General features: G+C 38.7%; 1 protein-coding gene across 6 annotated transcripts in view; it reads right to left on the bottom strand.

Moving 5' to 3' along the window:
* The window catches only part of CDH8 (cadherin 8), a 303401-nt gene that overhangs the window by 48437 nt on the left and 228899 nt on the right, over positions 1 to 26065 (bottom strand). For all 6 annotated transcript variants that reach the window (XR_014792854.1, XM_084860691.1, XM_084860690.1 and 3 more), the window contains one exon: positions 8606 to 8727. Coding sequence is in view for 5 of the 6 variants with exons in the window: in XM_084860691.1 (XP_084716817.1) it covers positions 8606 to 8727 (122 nt within the window). In the remaining variant the exon portion in view is untranslated. The remainder of the gene's footprint in view (positions 1 to 8605; positions 8728 to 26065) is intronic.

Below are 26065 nucleotides of genomic sequence, written 5' to 3' on the forward strand. Positions count from 1 at the left end.
CTCCATCTGAGTTATAAAAGCCTAGAAAACCTTGTAAAGACCTTGGAAAGGTGCTGTGTCCAGATAGCTTGCTGGTTATCACACTTTCTTTTTGCTTCTCTGTCATTCAAATAACATGTCAGCTCCACTTGGTACCAGATCTTACCCAATTTATGTCACTAGCAGCAAGCCTAAAAGCTTCCACAATCTAGTGTCAATTCTACTTTCTTCCAAAAGGCATGCTCATAAGCATGACTTTCATGACCAAGTGGAAACAAACAAGCATACACATGTGCCCACCTCGCTCCCATCCTAAATTCTTCTTCAGTAATTTCTTGGTTGACAATAAAATGAGGGAACACATCAATCTGTAACAGCCCCCAAATTTAAAATAATCCTTTGCACCATTTTCTGTGGTCACCATTCTCATTTAGGTTAGGGCCAGAGTAAAAGATGTGGCATCTAGACTTACATAAGATGTTCAGCTATCACACACAGAAGCTGCAAGTGTGACCTCAAAAAAGATGTAGATGGTGTGTGTTCCTACAAGTTGATTCTAGTGGATTAAAAAATAATAATTCTATAAACTCACCAATTCATATGTGGAGGAATTAAATAGGGCCCTTTCCCTCACCCTTAACAAATAAAATACTTTACAAGAAACATTCTCCAAGAAAATGTTTGACCAAAGAGGAGTTATTCCAACATAGGGGACTAGCTTGTCCTGTTATATTAATCCACTTAGAGCTCATTTAAGGTGTTTTGCTCCAAATCAAAGCTCATGAAGACATAACAACAAGAAAAATTAAAACAACAAATACAATACTAATAAAGTAAGCAAAGAAAAAATAAGGAAAGACTCATGGACACAGACAACAGTATGGTGGCTATCAGAGGAAAAGGTGTGGGGAGGTAGGAGAGGATAAAGGAAGATAAATGGTGATGGAAGGAGATTGGACTTGGGGTGGTGAACACATAATACAATATACAGATGATATAATATAGAATTGTACACATGAAACCTATAAAAATGTTATTAGCCAATGTCATCCCAATAAATTCAATAAAAATAAATAATAAAACAAGGAGACAAAAAGACCAACAAATAACAATACTACTAAAATATATTTTGCTTTTAGACTATGAGACTAGTTGAAATAAATACTACTAATTAGAACAATTACTCATGGAGCACCTACAACATGAGATACCCTTAACACATGAGAGTTTAAACTAAGAGAGACTGAGGCCCAAAGATAAGAAACAAGTAAATGGTAGAGCTGTGACTCACACTTAGATGGTTCTAGTGTCAAATTTTCCACGATATTTTTTAAAGTTATGCTTTTCCTTCTGTCAAAGTTGTGCTCGAAAAGTCACACTTCCACTAATGGCTCTCTTGAAATATGCTTTGTTACAAATTATTTCCTCAAATATTGCTTTATGCATTCCACTAATTTACCATCTCCTTACTCCTGCCAAAATAAAATGAAAATAGTGCTTTATGTATTTGGTCAAGGCCATCAATTTCATCCGCTGTAAAACCAACCCTGTCTCCCTCTTGTGTATGCAGACAGGTCCTGAAAGGTGCCTGCTGGCAGGGAAGTTAAAATTACTTCCCCTCTATTTACTGTTTCATGATGGCGATAAAATGCCGTAATTGCATTTCATTGTTTTGCATTTATTAAAGACCAACAAGAGCTGAAAAATAAATAAATGAAGCAGCAAACTCATCCATTGCTGGTGTTTAGCAAGAGATAATTATCTTAACTTTTCTTATTAAGCTTTATTTATTTTCACTTAAGTTTTCATGGACTGATTTTGAATAAAGCATTATCGATCGCAGGAGTTGATTTTTGTTTTCTTTCAAAAATGCTCACACTGAGTCAGAATCTCATTCTCATTACTATCTTTCTAATGCCGGCAATGGAATTTCAAAATCTGTTCCCTTGGGAAGTAGTGTGAGACTGGAGAAAGTGCCGGGACCTGGGCACCTTCAAGAACCGACTTTGAAACCCCATTTCTGCCATGTTCCATGGTAGGGGTGTCGAACTCAATCAGAGAAGGGTCCAAAATCTAAAATCCAGCCTAAATCGCAGGCCGAATGGTTTACTGAACAGTCATAAACTGACAATGTCATTAACTGACAGCAGAGTGCAGTGAAGACAGCGCAGTGCGGGCCACATTGCAAGGCCTGGCGGGCTGGATTTGGCCCACGGGCCTTGTGTTTGACACATGTGTTCCATGGGCTTAGGGAGAGCCTTTCTCTTTGCTAACCTCAGCTCCCACATCTGGGACATGTGATGGCCATGCCAACTTCTCAGGGATAATGAGTACATGCTAGATACCAACACTAATAAAACAAATATGCAAATTGACCATACCTCTGTGACAACCATTAGCCAATCAGGAGTGGGTATGCAAATTAACCCAGCAAAGATGGTGGGTTAATTTGCATATGTAGGCATGAAGACTGCTATGGGGAGGGCAGGGGGCAGAGGGAGCAACAGGAGCAGTGCTCCAACCAGGAACGAAGACTTACAGGCTCCTGTGCAGCTGGGAGTGAAGCCAGGAGAAAGAAGGCCTATTCTTGTATGAATCTTTGTGCAATGGGCCTCTAGTCTGCATATGTTATTTTATTCATGCAGCTGTTGTAATCCCTCCTCTCCATCTCTGCTGCCTCCACCTAGACCAGACTAGTGTTCATCTTTGGCACATACAGTCTTCTGTTCTTACTGATTTCAGAAAGGGAGAGGGGGGAAGATTTAGAAACATCAATGATGAGAATCATTGATTGACTGCCTCTTGCACACCCCACACTGGGATCAAGCCCATAACTCAGGCATGTACCCTGATCAGGAATCAAACTATCACCTCCTGCTTTTTAGGCCAATACTCAACCACTAAGCCATGCCAGCTAGACAAGTAGTCTTCTTAATGCTCCTCCTGCTTAATTATGCATGTGTGTGTGTGTGTATTTAATTCAAATGTAAAACTCTTTTTGTCCAATCTCATTCTTGCTTATTCCATTCTTATTATTATACTTGCTTATTACACTTATTATGCTTAGCCACTGACGTCTTCAATTCTTCAGATAAACCCAGGTCTTTCTCCCTTCAGGGTCCTGGCACAGGCTTATCCTGTGGGCTAGCAGGTCTGCTCCACTCCTGGCATGCCTGGCCCTTTCTCATTGCTCAGTTTCAGCTTCAGTAATACCTGTTCACAAAGTCACTTTCTTGGACAACACTATATAAAATAGATCTTTGCTTTTTCAATGTTTTCTCAGACTAGTTGCATTACTGCTTCTTCAGCCCAGTTTTCAAAATGTAAGCATATCATTTATTCATTTTACTTTTGTTTAATCTCTCTTCCTTATTATGTTCCATGCCCAGCCAGTGTAGCTCAGTGGCTGAGCATCGACCTGTGAACCAGGAGGTCATGGTTCAATTCTCAGTCAGCGTACATGCCCAGGCTGCAGGCTCCATCCTCTGTGGGGAGCGTGCAGAAGGCAGCCAGTCAATGGTTCTCTGTCATTACTGATGTTTCCATCTCTTTCTTCCTCTCCCTTCCTCTCTAAAATCAGTTTTAAAAACAGTTCTAGAAGAGGGAACATTTTTGGTCCTTCTCATATTGTTTCTCCAGGTTCATATGAGAATATTTAGCCTCTTGAGGATGCACAATAAATACAGTTCAATAAATAGATGAATTATTTTTCATGTGAAGAGGGTTAGCTTGTGCGCTGCGTGTCTGTGAGTAGAATGAGTGTTTCCATGGTGATATCTGAGAAAATAATTATTGAATTATTTGTCACTGCCAAATGAAGTAAATGACAACCATGATTTTAAAATTCTGTGACTATGCATTACACGCCAAACATTGGCTAGATCCTATGTAGTAGTAATGGTTATTCTATTTTTTTAGGGGGGAGTGCCTGTGATATTCCTATGATAAACTAACTTTATATACTGCAGTATTGATCAGAGAAAGAAGAGATTAAAAGAGGTAAATCAGAATCTTTTTTTAACCCAGACATAATTAACTTGATTCCAAATAGTACATCTCAACTTCTATAGCTGGTGATGAAGCTTAAATTAGCCTCCACTAGCTTCATTTATAGTAACAGGGAAGCTCCTTCCTGGAGGAAAAAGAACTGAAGCCGTCTGTCGCCTACCGGATTCTCAAACAATAATTCTCCAATATTCTCTGAGCCTCAACATGAGACCTTGATTCACTCCTAGAAATACAACATTTTTGTTCAGTCCCTGTGTCAATGCACCATCTGGGACAGATTTCCCCAGTTCTCTCTGTATGAGATAGAAGAGGCTGGCATTGCAAATAAAATCCTAGAAAGCTCATATTGGAAGACCAAGATGGATAACAGAATGATGCAAGGCCCTCTGGCCAACACTGGCCACTGAAGTTCTGTTCTCTCATGTGTGGTTCCGAGTGAGGTGTTCTTGGGCAGAATGATGGTTTCTCCACATCTGTTGCCTGCTCCTGCACCTGCCCGGCCATGTGACCACTCTCTCCAGGCAGCATCAGGGCTATTCCCAGCTGATTCCTCTGGAATTCTTGGCAGATGTTGCCTGTCTCTGGTGGAGGTCTTGTTATTAAGATAGCTCCATTTCTTTTCTCTCTTCTGGCTCCTTTCTGCCACGAGGATTTGAGGTATTTTCATGCAATCCTATCATTTCTAATTCTAGTATGTGTTTGCCAGAGAGAATACCCCATGAGGGAAAAAGACTGATGGGTAGGGCATTGTTTGCCACTAGATCCCCAATACCAGGTCAAGTCCTGGCATATAGTTAGTATTCAATTCATACTGACTGGCTGTCAAAGCCTACCATCCCATTAGATAAAGGAAATAGCAGGCATATATTTTGCTTTCTAATTTTGAAATTAGTGATGTCAAGTAAGTGGAGAGCATCTTTTTATTTTTCCTGATAACTGAGGGCCAAGTAATGTGTAGACGACTCTATCAGACCATCATCAAATTAGAGGTTAAAGATGTGCACCATCTTCTATCTTTTTATTTAAGATAAATTACTTATAACTATTAGAATAAAAAACAACAACACTCATAATCAGAAAATACCGTGGAATTTGTATTTTTAACATTTAAATAATTGTATATTGGAGATTTAAAAGAATTCTAACCAGAAGGGATTTATGTTGGTTTTGTATAATATGGAATGGGAACAATTTCTCTGTGTCACAGGGTTGCTGTTATTCTTTTAAGGGAACAAATTCAAGAAAAAGTAATCTTCCATTTCAGAATTATGAGGAGGTTCTGGGGCTGATATGATTTACAGCTCTATGTTCAAAGTGAACATCTGCCAATTTTAGCACAGATATGCCATGAAATGGAAAGCTACACCTAGAGAAGATGAAACCGGCGTCCTTCCTCTCTTTTGGTCTTCTCTCTCCTCCCTCCCTCCCTCCCTGCTTTCCTTCCTTCCCTCCCTCCTTCCCTTCCTTCCTTCCTTCCTTCCTTCCTTCCTTCCTTCCTTCCTTCCTTCCTTCTTTCCTTTCTTCCTTCCTTCCTTTTTTCCTTCCTTCCTTCCTTCCTTCCTTCCTTCCTTCCTTCCTTCCTTCCTTCCTTCCTTCCTTCCTTCCTTCTTCCCTTCCTCCCTCCCTCTCTCCCTCCCTTCCTCCCCTCCCTCCCTTTTTTCCTTCCTTCCTCCATTTTTTCCTCCCTTCCTTTTTCCCTCCCTTCCTTCCTCTCTTTCATTCTTTCCCTCCATCTTTCCCTCCCTCCACCTCTTCCTCTCTCCTTCCTTTCTTTTCTTTCTTATTTGGTATTTTGTTGATGAGTTCAATCCACTATTCAAGCACAAAATAATTATCTACATTCATGTTGACATTGGCTTTGAGTTTATGAGATGTTTAAAAACCTCTTTGAGGTTCTCTCAGTCCAGAAGTCTTTGGACTGGGTATTCTGAATGGCTTGCCCTTGATTACTGCTAATGACCTCCAGTTGCACTATCTCCCCAGAAGCTGATCCCCTCAGAATTTAGCCTTAAATCCACACCTTCCAGGCAAACCAGATTTCAAAGTCACCTGCACTCCTTCCTCTGAGGCCGCTGTAAAGCAGACATCAATTGCTGAAAAATATTGAGTGACTACGAATCTGGTGCTAATTCAATGTTTGACATTTATTTTTGATCATTTGAGAATGGACATTATAATTGGAAAATGAGTCAGTGGTCTGTGGGGTGTGAGTAGAGATGATTGAAAGTTTTATCTGTGTTGAACTTATATAGGTGAACACTAGTGTAGGTAACAATAATGAATTTTTGGAAAAAGTTAAATATAAAAATGAGATTCTCGAGCTATTGAAAGTGACTGGGAGTGATGCAACGAACCAAATATGACTTGTGAATTGCACAAAGAAATCAGGAGATTCAGGAGGTGGATGATTGCATGTGTATAAACCAGTCCAAAAATTACGCTGAACAACCAAAGATCTCATCTTTCCATGTAAAAATGAACCTTTGACAGATCTGCCTAAACAGATGCATTTGAGGATGAGCTAGTACAGTAGACACACACACAACATAAACAGCTCTTGACAAAAGAGTCATTTTAACCTGCAAAAATTATAAAACAAAGAATTAACTTTTCTCTTTTATTTTGATCTTGCATAGGAAAGGTGATGAAATAACCTGATCCCACCCCCCGCCCCCCCCTCCGCCCTCCTGAGGATAAGAACTGCTAAGGAATCATTAAAACCTTGGAAACAGTTAAAATCCACTGGGTAAAACTCCAGATTCCTGGGGTTCAGAAGACATGCGTGTCAATGCCACAAGTGAAGGCAATGTTGGATTTCTGCAATGTTGATGCTGTTACTCTCTCAACTTGTGCCATAAGTTTTGCATGAACAATGGCGATTTATTTAAATTCTAATGCATTTGACAGATTCTGTATGATTGAAAGGGACAAGCTTATAAGTCTGTGAGTGGCTATATTATCCCAGCAATGATCTGGATCTCACAAACATGAGAGGGTCTTGAAAAGGGACCTGCATATATTTTGTATATTTTGATCAAACTCTCTGCCAATTCAATCCGCCATCTTCGCTAAATAAATATGACATACTTAGCTGGGTGGCATAAAAGTGGGTTTATAGTTGTGAGTATGTGAAACCCTGTTTATTCGTGTTATTTTATTCATTTCCATACGAACAACTATAAACCTATTTTTCCCCCCACCCTGTATATATAAACACACTCCATCTTTAGAGGATCACAAATGAAAATGTTCAAAACCTGCTAGAGAGCAGTTCCACATTATAAAATTAAGAAACATTGGAACAAATATTAGAATATTATTTTTTTTAAAAAGAGTATAGCACTGTAAAAGGTGAATGCTTTCATTAGAACACATTCATATTGTCTAGTTGCTTGAAATTAATCAGTTTTATAACAATTTCAGTGTATGTGTGTGTGTGTGTGTGTGTGTGTGTGTGTTATTTTGGTAAACAATGCTAATAGTTCAGATATATGAGAGTAGTCTAGGAGAAAATGTCCACTGTTTTTAAAGGATGGTAACACACTGATCTTTTGTAATAAATGAAAAATATAAAGCCAGTGTATTAATCCTTTCTTTTGACAGAAAAAAAAATCTGACTCCTGTCAGGTAAACTGCTCAGCAAATAGTAAGTTTAATTCCTAACACCCACGTGAGGCACAAGAATAGTTGGATTAACAACTCCAGTGTCATGCTGTCAGCTGCTGTTTATTTAAATTAAAATGTCACCATCCAGAAATAAATTAGTAAGTTGAAAAATGATAAATTTCTTAAACATACAGTACTTTGGTACCTTGTTCAGATAAATCCATTACATTTGTGTTTTTCAGAACTTTACATATACTATTTCCATTTGGACATTCAGAGTATAGCAGGTTTCATTTTGTTTTGTTCTTGCTTACAACTCTCTTCCTCCAACCTTCCCTCATAACTTCCCTTCCTCCCTATACCCTCTTCCTCTCACCCTCACCACTCCCTCCTTCTCTCCATTCCTCCCTTTTTTTCTCCCTCCCACCTCCTTACCTCTCTGCCCTCTACCTCATCCTTTCTTAATTGTTTCTATTTATACTAGATGAAACAGGTAAAAAAAATTTTAAAAAATTCCATCAACACACAATTATCAGATACTAGAGTTACATGTCTAAGACCCCTTGTCTATCTTATGTCAAAATGAATTAACTACATTTTTACAGATTTCAAAATTCACTTCCTACACCCTCAGAGAGCTGTTGACCCAGGTCCCACTGTTCTGTGTTATTTCTATGTTTGACGTGAGCCAAGCATTCACTCCCCATGAGCTTCCCCCTTGCTTCCTGTCATTTGAAGGTTACTCTGTGGGCCCCTTCCCTGCTCTCATCCAGACCCTAGAATAGTGTAAGTTAGTTCTTTGGCTCTGGGGTCACAGCACAGTAGGACCAGAGCCAATCTGGTCCTACTTAGCAAGGAAAGAAAAACACTCCCTCTCTTTTTCCACCCGGAGGTTTCTTGCCTGTGACTCTGCGGACCAAAAAGAAGGCAGGTGCACACTCTCACGCAGGTTAGTCAAATAGGAGACAGTCGCATACAAACATATCAGCATTAACAACATGGAGATATTTACTTGGCCGGGTTTTCCATTTTCACATAAAAATGCCTCATATTCGGATGCGAATTCAGGGGCGTTGTCATTGACATCCAGCACTTTAATAGCAACAGGTACTCGTGATATCTGACTGTGGTTCCCTATGGGAAGGAAAAGATAACATCAGCATTGAGGGCATTTCATTGTAACGTGCAACTCAACTGTTCTTGAAAGCATGAGTGTCTGTTTCAACTCCCCCCTTGTGGGGAGGGGGCGGGGGGAAGGGTGTGGTTTCAACATGGTGGGCTATGAAGTCTGACCGCTCAATGAAAAAAAACAGCCAGGGCTTCCCTGCTTAAAAAAAAAAAAAAAAAAAAAAAAAAAAAAAAAAAAAAAAGTGTAGATTATTCTTCCAAACACCATTTGCTGGAGCCTCGCTCTGAATCATTAAAAGGTTTCCCTGATAAAGAAAGCTTTATTTTATTAATAAAGTCCATTAGACAAAATAAAAAAAAGTGCTGTATGCAACAAAGATCTATCTCTTTGTTTATCGTGGGTGGAATAAAACCCAATTTTGTGCTATCCCTCCTTTGACAGGCTATCTGTTAAAGAAGAACAAAAACCCAGCATAAGGGCAGAACCAAATCAATTGTTAATTGGTCCTTTGCGGTGATTAAAAAATAATAATCTTAAAGATGGGGGATCATGTTTTTTTATAAATAATATTTTTATTAAAACTTGACCTTGGGATGGTTTTGGATAACATAAGCCCAAGTCATTTTAATATTTTCATTTTCATAAAGATTTTCATCAGTGTACACAGATAATAATCTTCTAATCTTTCCAGGTCAATCCCAATAGCAAATAATTTAATACATAATCCGTAATCCTCAAACCCTTAAATTTAAAAAGTTTCACACACACACACACACACACACACACACACACACACACAAACATCTGGTCCATTAATACATTGCTGACTTGGGCCATGTGATGATTTTTTTTATTTGTAGTAAATACAATAGTTTGACTCTGACTGTAGAGTCTTTTGATGTTGGTAAATTATGCCAAATGCATTGGGGATGGCCAATTATTTATTTGTGTTTCTGTAGCACTAAATATTTATCAAATATTTATCAGCAACCCATGAGGGGGGAAGCGTTTGACTTCTGAATGTAAAGAAATCAACTTGCTTTTGATATATCAAATCTGCTTTTGATAATTGATTACATTCCAATCTCTAAAACCTTCAAACACTCATCACTGTGTTTTGTTTTGTTTTTTCTTAAATATGATGGTATTTCTAAAGCACCACCACCAAATGACCAGAGCCATGTTACAAATCTATACTTGGTTAACCCCACTGGCAATGCTACAAGATTTACATTTGGTTAACTAGCATGACTACCCTCCAGTATTCCAATTTGATTACCTAAGGATGGATGACTATTCTCCTCTGAAATTCCAGCCACCTCAGTCATGAAACAATCTCACTTTCCCCAAATCAAGCCAATGGCCTCAAATATGTCACCTGATAAATCCCTTCTCTTTACTATCTTATATCTAATGGATTAATCCATTCTTTATTCAAAGAGGAAGCATGCACTCCCAACTTTTGATGAAAGAAAAGTTTTATTTAAAAGTATAGCACCAGACCTTGAGGTAAGGAACTTACATTTCATGCTTTATCTACTTGAGTAAATTCGATAAATAAGGTATAATTACTTAAAATAAGGTATGATTATATGCTTAAAGATTTATCTCTCTCTCTAGCCTGACCATGAGCTGAAGAGTAGCTACTGAAGAGTAAAGGGAATATATCGTGTTAGCAAGAAACATGATAGCTTGGAGCTCCATCCTTGCCTCCTACACCCTACATGATCCCAGTACCCCACACCCCCCAAATATCCTCAGAATGTGTTATTATTGTCTCTGTTAAATAAATGTGCATGATTAAAAACTTTGCAACTTATCATCATTTTCAACATGTCATCATTAAATGCCGAAAACTCACTTTTATCTAAATTAATGAAATGATGGCAGTTCAAATTTTCAATATATTGTAGAGCAACACAACTCATTAATTAAGCTTCTAAGAAAAATTATTCATGTCCTTTGTGACTGGCCCCAAAATGTTTGCCTTTCATCTGATACACAAACATTAAGATATTATAATTAGAAACTTGATTAGCATTCATTAAATATTACTTTCCCAAACACCAGAGATGCGACTAAGTGGTCTAGAAGGAAGGGCTCACTGCAGTGGGCCACCAGAGTCAGACAGTTTTTACATCCGATGAAAGAGAGACTGACATGGCAGCTAGGATAAACAACCCCTTGACTTCTGCCATTTGAATCACAGTGACTCCCCGTCACCTCTCTGTCACATAGCCTCATGAACTGCCCATTAATTTTGCCCTTTTATAATCAAGGGTAATGGAATGCTGCCAATTCTGTTACTTGGGAATTTGCTTCTAACTAGTTTCCATGAGCTGCTGTTTTCAGTCATCGATTGAGGTAAACAGCCTCTCCATTTCAGACTATAAGAGAGAGGGAAAAAATGTGACAAATTTAGATATACTAGTGAGGCTCAATAAATAATCCTTGAGCCTTCCATAAGCAGAAGGGTAGAAGCCGGGAGCAGTAAATTTCAGTCAATAGGGCAAGGCAAAATAAGAGAATTTATAATCGAGTGGGGGATAGAGGCACAGTGGAAGTTCACAAAGTAGGAAGATGTGAACTGAATATGTGATCGGGGAGCTGGCAACTTAGGAAATTTAAAATGAAACTGATGGGAATTTGAAACATCATGGAAAATCATTTCAGCAGTGGGAGTGAGCTCATTACTGACTAAAGTTAAAACGTTTTGAGGTATATTTTGCCCATAAATGGTTTGGTAATTTCTAAATCAGTAGTGATGATTTATCAGTTCATAGGATATTAGCATCCAAAAAAAGTTGGAATATAATAGCCAATAGACATTAGCAGAGTAGGAATACTACCAGGATTATTATTATTATTATTGTGTGTGTGTGTGTGTGTGTGTGTGTGTGTGTGTGTGTGTTTTGTTAATCCTTACTTAAGGATATTTTTTCATTAATTTTTATAGGGATAGACAAAAAAGGAGACATCAATGTAAGAGAGACATATCAATTGGTTGCCTCCCACATACTCTCGAGAAGGGCTGGGGAATCAAGCCTGCAAGAGAGTACATACCTTTGACAGGAATCCAATCTGGGACCCTTCAATCCATAGGCCATCACTCTAATCACTGAGCCAAACCAGGCTACCAAGATTTGACTGTTTTTTCTATTTACAATATATTTTTATGCTTTATCCTTTTACTCTTGTAGCAACTGTACTGATGCCCTGGTTCACACATAGTCCTGTGAGTGCCTCAAATACATACCAAGAAATCTCTGCCTTCTAGTGTGCATAGAAAGAATCACTGACCACCAGAATTTTAATAATTTTTATGACAGGATTGTGAAAATTCCAGCAAGCCAGACTTTAAAGAATAATCACACTATTTTACTCCTTAAATGCTGTCATATTTACATAGTGGTTGTGAATAAAATCAGAACTATAATCAGATGGTGGCTTTGTTGTCACAGGAACAAAGCTTATACTAGTACTAGAGGTCCAGTGCACAAAATTCATGCACTTGGGGGTGGGTTCTCTAAGCCTGGCCTGTGCCCTCTCAGTTTGGGAGCCCCATGATCAATCTCCCCTAAGAGGTAGGCCTTGCCCACCCAGCCGGGGCTCCTCCATGGATTGCCCCTGCAGCACCACCACAGGATAGCCTGGGCCTCCCCTTTGGGGGCGATCGTGGAGTCCCCCAATTGATCCATCACTCTGCTAGCCAGTGGCCTGGGCCTCCCTCTACAGGGCGATCATGTGGCAATGGCCTGACCCCTCACCAATCGCATCACACCCACCTTGGCTGGCCTGGTACCAGTGAGTGTCGTAGCGTGGTCATCTGGAAGGTTGTCCAGAAGGTCATTCTGCTGTTTGGTGATTTGATCGATTTGCATATTACGCTTTTATTATTATGGATGTCTTAGCTTTTTTATTCAAGGAGTAGCTCTCTCACGGAAAGGAGAACGGCGCTTCCTCTCACTGAGAAAATGGTGGATTTGCACATATTTGCAAATTCCTTGAACTCCCCGGAGAAATGGACTCTTAAACGGTGACTTTGGTTAGGTCCTCACTGTCCCTGTCTTTTTTCCTACCGACGAAAAAGCATGCTATCTGGCCACCCGACTTCCAGGTGCTTTCTAAATGGGGAGGACATGTGTGGGTCTCTGGTTTATTACCTTCATTGAAGTGAACCTGGAAATAGTGAGGTCACCCCCACCCTTTCCCTGTGTATCTACAGGGAGGCCTCAGTATCTTCCCTCCAGCTCACGGGAGTTCAAGGCCAGGAAACCACCTTCACGGCCTAACATTTTGATCCTCTGGGGAAATGCTGTAGAAGCCACTGAGGTGAGAAATGACTTTATAAACCTCTTAGATACTATGTATTTTATTAACTATAACAGTTATGTTCTAAATAAAGGCAACACATAACTGCATACACACATATAAAGAAAGACAGCTTATAAATGAAAAGGTGGTACTTGATGAGAATGAAAATGTTATATTTTTTATTTTTCTATTAATATGTTACTTAGCCTACTTTTAATTATTTACTTATGTTTACAACTTTTTTTCTCTGTTACCTCTATTCTTTTTTTAATATATATTTTTGTTGATTTCAGAGAGGAAGGAAGAGGGAGAGAGAGAGAAACATTAATGATGAGAATCATTGATTGGCTGCCTCCTGCACACCAACTCCTGGGGATCAAGCCTGCAAGATATCTAGCATGACCAGCACCCCAAAAGCCTCCCATGTACTTCTTCTTGGTAATTATGTCCATCAGGCATGTGCCCTGACCAGGAATCAAACTATGACCTCCTGGTTCATAGGTTCATGCTCAACCACTGAGCCATGCAGGCCAGATCTATTATTTATTGTTTGTTATTGTTGTATGTATATCCATTGGGGTTTTCATTTGCTTTGTTAAAGGTATGCCTCATCATTCAACTATATTGCTTCTGCTGAATTTGGAACTCAAAAATATCAATTCTCTCCTTTCACAGCCCTAAGTACATGTTTTTAATTTTCTTTTACATCTCCTCATTCTCCATACTATAAGAGATAAGGAAGTAAACTTCCATAATGAATTTATTATCTCCATGCCCCCAGTGGTGATCTAAGTCTTCTTTGCAGAATCTCTCATCCTGCCAACAAATTGCATTATGTTTCTATTACTAAATCCTTAGGTTTTATTTTCCCCTTAATTATTTCAAACAGGATTGATTCAAAAATACTGGAACTAAATTTCTGGAGATTATTTTTATAATGCAATTCCACTTAAACCCCTTATAAAACAGAATCATAATTATGGAGACATACTTTCAGAGGAATTATGTACAGATTTATTTAATATTTATTTCAAATGCTCACTCAGTATCAACTTACAATAACAACCGTGCCCTGGATTCATACATGTACACACAAACACACATGCACTTTATTAGAGAAGAGTATCAACATTGTAAACCACCCAGCACATATTGCATGATCTGTTACACACTATCTCTTTGAAGTCTATTGGCTTACTATAAAGATTTTTTTCTCAAATGGGAATATGATATCAGAGTATGGAAGGACTGAAATAAATTAATATGAGTTATATATCATAATAGATAGTAAAGAATTATCATTTTCTAAAATCTAATGAGCCTAAAAAAATCAAATTATATGGAATCTAGTCAGCCTGACCATATCTACTCAAAGCCTGAAAGAGATAAAAAAGTAGGAATCACAGGTAGTCTGACCAACAAGTAAAAAAAAATTTAAATAAATAAATGAAAACAAAATGTGTTTATTCTCCACAGGCTCTCTTTAGCATAGCACTTGTAAAACATAATCTAAAAAAAAAAAAAAAGAATAACCCCTCCCTAATTTGAATACAGATTACTTCCTAAACAATGCAATCCTATATAATAAAAGCCTAATATGCAAAGCAAACAGTAGAACCACAAGTTGGCAGGGGGTGGGGCTGGTGAGTGGATGGTGCCAGGCCAGCCAAGGAAGGTGGCAGCAAGAAGAGGGAGGAGATGGCTGGAGGCCAGGCAATTGGAGGTGGGGCCTGAGCTGACACTTGATGGTCAGTGTGCTCCCACAAAGGGAGTGCTGTTCAGCCACAAGCAGGGCTGAAGGCTGGCAAGTGGTGGTGGGAGCCTCTCCTGGCCTCTGCTCCCAATGTAGGCTGTCAGTTAGACATCCCCTGAGGGCCCAGGCCAGTCAGACATACCCTGAGGGCACGGGCCAGGCACAAGAGGGTACAGTCTGGGCTGAGGGAAAGCACTACACCATCATGCATGAATTTTTGGGCACCAGGCCTCTCATACAATAAACAACATCAAAAGAAAGGTTTGATGATTCTATTAACATGGAATTTTCTATTAATAAATTTATATTTAGAAAAATAATCATACTTAAAAATAATTTCTTGGGGCAACTCCCTTAAAGGTTTGTTTTTTTGTTTGTGTGTGTGTGTGTGTGTGTGTGTGTGTGTGTGTGTATGTGAGAGAGAGAGAGAGAGAGAGAGAGAGAGAGAGAGAGAGAGAGAGAGAGAGAAGAGAGAGAGATCAAGTTCTGCAGGGGAAGTAGGCCAAGTAAACAATAAACTGGATAAATCTTTAGGTGTATCCCTGTGTATTTTTATAAAATTATCATCCCTGTGTAACCACTCCCCAGATCAAGATATCTGGCATAAGCAGCATCCCAAAACCCTCCCATGAACCTCTTCTCAGTCATTGTCTGTCAAGCTAGCTCAATTCTGTTTCTCAACAATATATTAGTTTGCCTTGCACGGAACATTATAAAAAGTGAATTAATAGAGTCTACACACTTTTGTATCTGGCATCTTTAGCTCAATATTGTATTTGTAAATGCATTCGTATGTTTGCTTGTTGCTACAGTTCATTCTTTTCCATTGTTTGGAAAATAATTTGTATTGTACATATACCACAGTAACTGTATTATATATATATATAGTATTTGTAAATTCATTCATATGTTTGTGTGCAGCTGTACACTTCATTATTTTTTATTGTTTGAAAACTAACTGTATTGTATACACACTGTAATAACTGTATTGTGTATATACCCTAATTTATTGACTTATCCTCATACTGGCAGATACCTGAGTTGTTTCAGTTCATGCTATTCTGAAAAGTGCTATTATAAATAGTGTATTTCTCTAGGTGCACAAATATATGAACTTAGATATGTTATATTTAGGAGTCAAGTAAAAGATTGATTATAAGCTATATAACCATTCCATTTCAGTGTATTGTTCCATATATATATATATATATATATATATATATATATATATATATATTGATTTTTTACAGAGAGGAAGGGAGAGGGACAGAGAGTTAGAAACATCGATGAGAGAGAAACATCCGTGCTGCTTCCTGCACACCCCCCAATGGGGTGGTGCCAGCAACCAAGGTTCATGCCCTTGACCAGAATTGAACCTGGGACCCCCTCAGTCTGAAGGCCGACGCTCTATCCACTGAGCCAAACCGGTTTCGGCTATCAATAGGTTTTGTTGTCACATTTGGGTACTCAATCATATGATCGTGAAAAGTGACAACTTTACTTTTCCCTTCCCAATATTTATACTTTCATTTCTTACTGGGATCTGATTGTACCGGCGAAAAACCGTCAACATAATTGCGTACAAGTAACAACAGGAGACAACCTTATCTCATTTCCAATCTCAGTGAGACAGCTTTCAATATTTTACCATTAGGTCTCATATTTGCTATGGTTTTCTAGAGCTACCCTTTATCAGATTCAGTTCTCTTCGATTTCTAGTGTGCCAAGAACCTTTTTTTTTTTTTTTTTTTAATGAACAAGAGATGAGAATACTGCACATCTGTAGAGCTTGATCTTATGTGTTTTTTTTCCCCCTCTTAATATTTTAATTTATACTAATAGGTTTTCAAGTGTTATAATCTGTCTTTGTATTCCCTGGGTGCAATATTATATTTTTATATTAGTGGCTTTGAATTGCTAATGTGCTACCTCGGATAGCATGAAGCAGGCTGTTAATTCTTCTTTCTTGTATTATTCTTGTCAGGTCTGAACAGTAAAATCACGAAGGCTTCCTGACATGAGGTGGAAACGCTGCCTCGTTTACTTCTCTGATAAACTGTGTGTCAGATTCACTGGGGCGTGACAATTTCTGTGTTAAGAATTAGTAATCATGGATTTAATTTATTCAACACAGAAAGTGATAGACATATTTTTGTTTTTCGTATTTAAGGCAGTTTGAAAAGACTACGTTTTTCAACCCAGCCTATTTCACATGTATTTCCATATCTTAATGGATCAATATATTAGTGATATCCAATTACCATATTTTTTATGTCTATAGTCTGTAACGATGTTTTCTTCATCATTGCTGATATTGGTAATGTGTACCTTTTCTTTCTTTTTAAAAAAAATATATTTCATTGATTTTTTACAGAGAGGAAGAGAGAGGGATAGAAAGTTAGAAACATCAATGAGAGAGAATCATCGATCAGCTGCCTCTTGCACACCCCCTACTGGGGATGTGCCCGCAACCAAGGCACATGCCCTTGACTGGAATTGAACCTTGGACCTTTCAGTCCGCAGGCTGACGCTCTATCCACTGAGCCAACCAGTTTCAGCAGTAATGTGTAACTTTTCTACTTTTTTCTTGCATGATTTCTTTAACTTTATTCATCTTTGCAAAGAAGTAGCTTTTGGCTTTGTTGAATGTCACTACTGGACATGTCTTCGATTTCATTATATTCTATCCTAAATTTATCTTCAGCACTCTACTAGTTCTTAATTTTCTGTTCACCTCTAGTCTTTTTGAAGTGAATGCTTATAATGTTGATTTTCTAGCATTTTTTTTTTCATTTCTAGTAGACATTTAAGGCTAATTTTCCTTCAGGCACTGTGAGCGGTAGTCTATAAGTGGTATGCTGTCATTATTTTATCATTCATTTTTAAAATGTGCTCATTCCCTTGGTGATTTTAGTCTGTATTTCATGGATCATTTAGAAGTAAGTTTATAGCTTAATTTCCACTATTTGGGATAATGCCACTTTTTCATTATTTATTTCTAGTTTAATTCCATTGCATTAAGAAAATGTACTCTGCACATGTTGAGACTCACTTTATAGTTCCATTTTGACCATTTTGGGTAAATGTCTTAAGTGTGTTAGATACAATTTTTCTCTAGTTTGTGAAAATTATTTAAAAGTATTTTTATTGATGTCAGAGAGGAAGGGAGAGGGGGAGAGAGAGAGAAATATCTATGATGAGAGAGAATCATGGATCAGCTACCTCCTGCACTCCCCCCACTGGGATTGAACCCACAACTGGGGCAAATGCCCTGACCAGGAATCGAACTGTGACCTCCAGGTTCATAGGCCCATGCTTTACCACTGAGCAACACCAGCCAGGTCAATTTTTCTCTAATTTTTAAGTGCAGTGTATTTTACATTTCAGTTATATAACTTTACTAATCATGATATTCAAACTTTCTATCCTTACCATTTTTGTTTTCAACTTTTTGATTAGCAGAGGCTTATATTTGAAAATCTTTATCTACAAGCATTAACATGTCTATTTTTCCTTTACTTCAGTCAATTGTTTATATACTTGGCAAACAGTATCTTAGGTACATGAAAATTTAAAATTTTTATATTATCTCCCTGCTGAATTTAGTCATTTATCATTAGGAAATTTTTCTTTTTCCTTTTGGTAATATTTTTTCTCCTTCCTCTATAGCTGAACTACTCTCATTTGGCTTGAATTTCATATATCTTTGCCAATGCATTCAGTCCTCATGTGTTCTTATATTTAAATTTATCTCTAATTAGAAACATGACTTGAAAATCGGTATTGTTTTCCTAGTTTGACAGTTAATATCCATTCATTGAAGCATATAGTTTAATTACATTTAGTGTGAATGTTTATATATCTGGGTTTTAATTTCTTTTATTTTTTTGCTTCTTTTTTTAATTTTTTTATTAAATTATTATCTGTGTACATATTTTAACATTGCCCCCCCATACATACCCTCCCTCCCCAGAGTTTTGTGTCCATTGGTTGTACTTATATGCATGTATACAAGTCCTTCTGTTGATCTCTTATCTCCCCCAGAACTCCCTACTCTCCCCGCTGTAATTTTACAGTCTGCTTGTTGCTTTACTGTCTTTATATCTGACTTTTGGTTTGTCAGTTTATAATGTTCTTTAATATCCATAAATGAGTGAGGCCATGTGGTATTTCTCTTTCATTGACTGGCTTATTTCATTAATTTCTTATTGTATCTTTAAAATGTCTTTATCAGTTTCCTCTGTGTTCCCGCCTTTCTATCTTTTTGGGGAGTAATATGTTTTAATGATTCTATTTCCTTCATTAGCCTATTAGTTAGTCTCAAATGAATAGTATTTTAGTGGTAACCTTAAATGTCATATGTATATATGTGTCCTTGGTTTATTAGAATACGCCTTGAGTAATGTTTCAAACATTTTATGTGCCAAGCAAGAACCTTTACAATACATGGATTGTTTGTACCAGTTTGTTATACCCTTCCAGAATCTGAGCTTTAATTTTGGATATGAAGAAGGAAAATAGAGTATCTCCCTTTATATAGGATTGAATGATCTCTTCACAGGAGGATATGGATAGATGGATCTTTGATAACATCAAGACTGAATTTCAGATTATACAAGGGCTGATTTAATTTCTGGTTTTCCTTGACTTCTAGAGCCCATCCTGCCTGTTCAATTTCCAATTTGTTTCACTGTTTAGCCTCTTAGCACATTCTGTCTGATAGCTTTCAAATCCTCTTACTCCTACACATTTTAAGAATCACTACGTGCATCATGGGAAAAAGGTACCAGAATGCTCTGATACCTTCCCTTCAATGACCTCCTCCCTGAAGCTTTGGCCTCTCCATTGTTGGACACCTTGGGAGCCCCAAAGTACAACATGGAAGGTGTTCTACCTTCCCATGAGGCCATCATCCACTCCAGATTATCTATCTCAGCGTGGCTATTATGGCCTGTGAGTTCAATCAGTTAAAGCCTTGAAGGGCATAAACATGCTACATTTAGGAGTCACCACAATTTGCTTCCTTCCTATGGTGTCTTGGCTTAAGTACTGGAAGCCTTCAAACATTGTCCCCTGGCCCCCCAGTTTTATAATTTTTCCCAGTGGGAGAGTAAGCAATATAAAAGCTACCATCACAGACAAAAGAAAAATACTGAATTATTCCCCCATCACACTGTGGTGTAATATGCTCACTATTTCCCCAAGAAAATTAAACCATAAATCACCCCGTACTTGATGAACCATGGACACAATTATTACTATAAAATGACCCTAATCCTGCGTGAAGAATTCACGTATGGTATGAATAATTAAGCTTGTGTTATCTTTAGTTAATGCCCTGACTACTAAGCCAGACAGATTGCCGGAGACTGCTTTTTCTCTGTCTGTGCTTTGGCCACAATAAATTCTGCTTGTATTGTGACGGTGGACCAAGACATGGAATTAAAAAAACAAATACGTAATTCAAGATAAATGATTAGCAGAGGTGGCTGGAGTGATTGAAGGACAACCCGCCACCTCAGGGTCAAGGACATGGCAAGGAAAGGGATGATGCTAATTTATTCCCAGAAGTAAATATTAAAGGGCTTGACTACATGAGAATGTAAATATGGTTATATCGATACATTGCTACTTCTGCCAACCGCATTTGCATCCACAAAACCGTCTTTCAATGTGTATTAGAAACGTAAGTAGAATCAGAATATTACGTATTCCTTGACTAAAACAAAGAAGATATTTGAGATACATTGGGTAAAATATGTAAATCTCTAAGTAATAGGAAGCACTACTTATTTTAATAGTTGTGTTTACAGAGGCAAGAAAAACACTTGCTCAGAATGGCATTGTGCAACTTGGGATGGCTAAACTTCTCTCTCTCTTTCTCTCTGGTTGGAGGTAAAAATTAGTTGCTAGCTGTACTAAGCTCACTTTTAAAATATCTACCCTGTTAAAGAAAGGCTAAAGAATTCTTCCTGGACCCAGTAAATCTATCCAGCCAATTTGCAATGTAGAAGGAGGAGAAACTGATAAGGACACACAGTGTCAAGCTTATCTTAGAACCTTATGAGAAAGTGAGAGTTCACAGGCCCACACTGGGATCCTCAATGATGCTGGAAAAACAACTGCAAATAGCTGTGATAAAGAGGAACTGCTGGAGGCTTTTTGAATTTATGGAGATAGCAAAATGCTCTGTATGCCACCAGAAATTCCTTAATTAAAAAAACAACAACAACAAAACACAAACATGTCAAAGACAAAAGTGAAAAGTGATATTTCCTTCCTACCTCAAAACAAAGGATAAAAGATGAGCGAATTGGGCTGTAAGCAGAAGCTCAGTTCCATGGCTGCATCTGCATCTTTGTTTTTGCACACAATGCACTTGACTGTGCTCTCCACCCTGGCCTGGCCTGGCCTGCTTGGGGCACGGCTTTGAACAAAGAAAGATGTAACCTTATTTCTCTCCACATATTAGTCCTTCCCCTGAAAACAGTAGTAATTTTCATAGGTTTGCCCCATCAGGGTACTGGAATCCATCTGTGGAGAAGGAACCCCTTTAGTTGATGTTTCCCGCACTCTATTGGGTGATGAAGAAAATTGCATGATTGTGGTCTAAGCTCTGAGTATTTTTTTTTAAATATATTTTATTGATTTTTTATAGAGAGGAAGGAAGAGGGATAGAGAGCTAGAAACATCAATGAGAGAGAAACCTCAACCAGCTGCCTCCTGCACAACCCCCACTGGGGATGTGCCCACAACCAATGGACATGCCCTTGACCGGAATCGAACCTGGGACCCTCAGTCCACAGACCGATGCTCTATCCACTGAGCCAAACCAGTTTCGGCTCTGAAGATTCTTTATATAAGTCTCTCTGTACAATGCAATGGACAGTGAAATCCTACTTGCAAACCCAAACTTTACTCAATTAGCAATCCATGCTTACTGAGAGGGCAGGGTGGGGCGAGGACAGACTCCTGACTCCACTGTGGGGCAGGGCAGAGTTATCCTCCATTTTGTAACTGAACCCTAGCCCTCACCCAACCAATCAGGGTTTGCCGAGGCAATGACATCACCACCGACCTGAGTAAAACCCCAGGGCTTGGCGAAGTTCGCTCTCTTCCGCCATGCTGCCGGCGTGAGTGGGACAGAGCCCATGCTAACATGGAAGAGGCTCTTTTGTTTATTGCATCGGACTCGGCTCCCTGGTGGTCCTTGGGGATCACAAAGCCTGGACCACATTGAAATATCAGCAGCAGCATCAACAGCAGCTTAAAAAATATTTGCTGTTTACTAACCACTTACTTTCATGTGTTATAATGGCACCATGCTTTCATTTTTATTTTTTAAATAGATTTTGATTGATTTCAGAGAGAGGAGGAGAGAGAGAGAAACATCAATGATGAGAGATAATCATTGATCGGCTGCCTTCTGTACCCACTAACCCCCCTACTGGGGATTAAGCCTGGAATGGAATCCTGACTTCCTGATTCATAGGTCAACGCTCAACCACTGAGCCATACTGGCTGGGCTCACTTTTATGTAACACTATGGATAAAGTAACATGATTATTCCCTCCCATGAACATTCAACATACAACTGTAATTCTAAAAAGTCACTGTTCCAACTTTCATTCAATCAACAAATGTTGACCTCACACTGCCTGGGTGCCAGACCCTCTTATAGGACAGGAGATACCAGATAGCGAAACCAACCAAACAGCACCCACATTCACCACCACAGGGGTAGGGGTGGGGACTCTCGGGTTCAGTGAAACTAAGTGATGGACACAAAGAGAGAAATGTGGGGAGGTTCTAGGCCTACTGGGTGGGGGTGTGTGTGTGTCATTGCACCACCCGACTTTCTCTTTCCTCCCTCATGCATCCGAATGGCAAAAACAGGACGGCAGAATCAAGCTGCCCGTGTGTGGACCTTCTTTCTCTACAACCAACCCCCTCCTTTCGCGACGTAAAAGTCCGAGCATTCACCCCCATAAAGACACATGAACCCAATGCCTTTTTCTTGGTGTTTCCTGGAAACGGTCCCCACTCTCAGCAGAGGCCTGTTGGCAACCAGGGATGATCTGAGTCAGGGCTGGGGAAGTCAAAGATCAAACAGAGCCTGTGCTCCTGGAACCTGAGGCCACCAGGAGAACACACACAGTCCCTTTGAGGGGGCACGTGTCGCTTTCTTTGTAATTCCCTCTTAGGAAGGGAACACGTGTGTTTATGGCATCCCAGCTAATCAAGCTGGACCCTGTAATATGGACAGAGGGTCGAACCGGAAATGCATGCCATTTAAAAGAGCTGCAGTAAAAACGCAGGCAGTTTTTCTTGAATTCTTGGGACCAGCAGAATGTGTGGGGCAGTGAGACTCGATGGGTCTGGATTTTGAGCACAGAAACACTGATTGGGGAAAAACCACCACCATAAATGCAGGCTTGAGCAGGCTCCATCTGCTAAGAATCATAGTGAGAAGATCCCTTTAAGAGTCTTTCTCTGTCTACACCAGGGATCTTGTGAGGACTGGACAACAACTATACATTATTCCATGAATCTTTGATTCTAGAAAGAAACAGCCTGTCCTAGCATTGACCCTGGCAGTAGAAATTTAGACTTCAAGCCAACTAGTGAGCAGGTTTTATGGTTTAGCCAATCCAGGTTATCATTGGCAGTATGTAAATTCCACCTGGATATTTACTAGGGCTAGGGAGACTACAACAGAGGTATGAGCCTTGACCAGGAATGGAACCCATGACCTCTTTGGTCCGAGGGCCTCGACTCTGACCACTCAGCCAAACTGTCAAGAGCTTACCTACCAAATATAAATGGGCTAAGTTATAGTTTGAAGCGACTCAGTGAAACTCAATTAGGAGTTGTTATAATAATTTTCTTCCTCCTCTGGTTCCTGCATTGAAATTACAGGTCATGCAGTCACAGCATGACAAATTACTGTTTTTCCTGCAATCAGGTTTACTCTGATTTATTCTGTATCTTTCAGGATTTCTGCCCACTGAAGTCTGAATCTTTGGTGATGATGTGGCTCTCAGCATTCTCCCAACTCAAAAACAAACAAACAAAAAAACCCAAAACACCAAAAAAACAAAAAACAAAAAACAAAACACCAATAACAAAAAAATCTGCAAATGAGTTTCACTGTGCAGTTTCTCACCCCAATATCCATATTTATTTCCAATTAAATGCACGAGAGCAATTCAGAATTTTGTAATGTCAAATATTGCCTAACCCGGTGATTTTTCATAACCGTGAGAATAAAAAGATTCTCTAACTTTTAATTTCTTGCACATAAACCTTCATTATAATTTCTTCTCAGGAAATTGTTGGAATTTGCTCAACACTAAAAAGAATTAATTGCCTAATGTATGAAGGCAATTAAACAAATCATTTCATCATATGAATAACAATGATATAGTTTCACCCTAACAGGGGGGAAAGGAAGGCAAAGGAAGGGAAGAGAAAAAGGAAGCTAATAATGATGCATGCTGGCTTATTATTCAGTTAGTCTTCATATCCATTATACAGATGGCAGATCAAAGGAATAGAGAAACTATCTCACTTCCCTGGAGTAAAAACATTAGAAAAAAATTACAGATGAAGCTTAGGCTTGAAATTCATGTGTGACTCGTTCCAAAGAACAGCCAAATCCCTTGCAGTTTTAGAATATTTGCCTTAAGTTTTAAGTTGATGCAGACACCATCGGCATGGAGTTACAAAGCCACCTGTTAGCAGAAAGGATTTCTCCCAAGAAGCATATCCAGAGTAAAATAATTGGCCATAAATATTTTCTCACTTTCTTTCCAAAAAACAAACAACAAGACAAACAAAAGCAGTCCGAGAGATTAAAAAACACTCATTGGCATAAAGGAGACATATACTCATATGTCTAAGATAAAGACTGTCCAGTCACTTTTTGAGCCATCTTGACTAAAGGGTCCTTATGGGCAGAATTCATTAACTCAGTGAATCAGAAGAGCAAAGAGTTGGTTTATGTAGTAGCTGCACAAAAGCAGTATAGTGACAAAACCTCTGACCTAGAATGCAGGGCCAGGCTCAGATTAATAATGTGTGTGTGTGTGTGTGTGTGTGTGTGTGTATGTGTGTGTGTGTGTGTTTTAATAGTTTGCATGTAGCAGTAACTGTAAGTGCTCTTTCTGTGCTTCAAATGCCACTTTATGAAAACAGAAAGGTAATTATAGTACTTTGAGTTGTGCTGAACTTTCCTGCTCAAATATTTGAAGATGTCTATGGACACTAAGCATGTTCTTCTATGACTGGTTAATTACACAATGGCATTAGGTATCAGCCAAAGTTCTTTCAGACAAATGGTAACTGTTCATAGTCTAAGTCCTGGTTTATGTGTTCTTTCTCCATTCATTTATTCAATCAATCGTTCCTTCATTCAGTCAATACTTATTGAGTTGTAAAGAGTCATTCAGTGTTATTGAGTACTTATTACCAATATTGGAGCTGTTGGGATGGTATCGGTTTACAGCATTAAGACATTCTACCCATAGGGAGGAATTCATGAACAATATACATAACAATGAGCAAATTATATATGTCAGAAAGGATTAAATGCTAACAAACAAACAAAAAAGGCAGAGTAAGAAAAATCTAGTACTGGGGCTGGGGTGGTGGTGGTGGTGATGGTGGTGGTGGTGGTGGTAAGGGTAGGGCAAAGACTCAAAGATGAAGCCGATCTTAGCTATAGCAAGAGGCCCAGGGAACAGCTACTGTGAAGATTCGAAAGAGAGAACCTGACTAACATTTGGAATAGTCAATCACAGATTTCGGGATGGTTAGCAAAGAAAATTATTTTCTTGGGGGTAGCAACAGACTTGCACATAACAGTGACAGACTGCGAAGAGAATTAAGCAACATCTTTTGCTTGATTACCAAATTGCGATAATGTAAGACAAAACTACTCTAGGTTTTAACAAAGAATTAGGCTTGGGTTATTAACTTTAAAGTATGCAACCAACTGCTGTTCCTGGATGGAGGATGTTTTATTTCCATAGGAAACCTCTCCTCTGATCTAGCCCCACCTCAGAAGTTTTGCAAGAATTCGGTGCCCTTTCCTTTATATATATATATATATATATATATATATATATATATATATATATATATATATATATATATATATATATATTTCAGAGAGAAAGGGAAGGGAAAAGGAGACGGAGAGATATAAACATCAATGATGAGAGAGAATCATTGATCGGCCATTTCCTGCACGCCTCCTACTAGGGATTGAACCT

This window comes from Pipistrellus hanaki (genome assembly GCF_964339955.1).
Source record: "Pipistrellus hanaki genome assembly, chromosome: 15".
Lineage (NCBI taxonomy): Eukaryota > Metazoa > Chordata > Mammalia > Chiroptera > Vespertilionidae > Pipistrellus > Pipistrellus hanaki.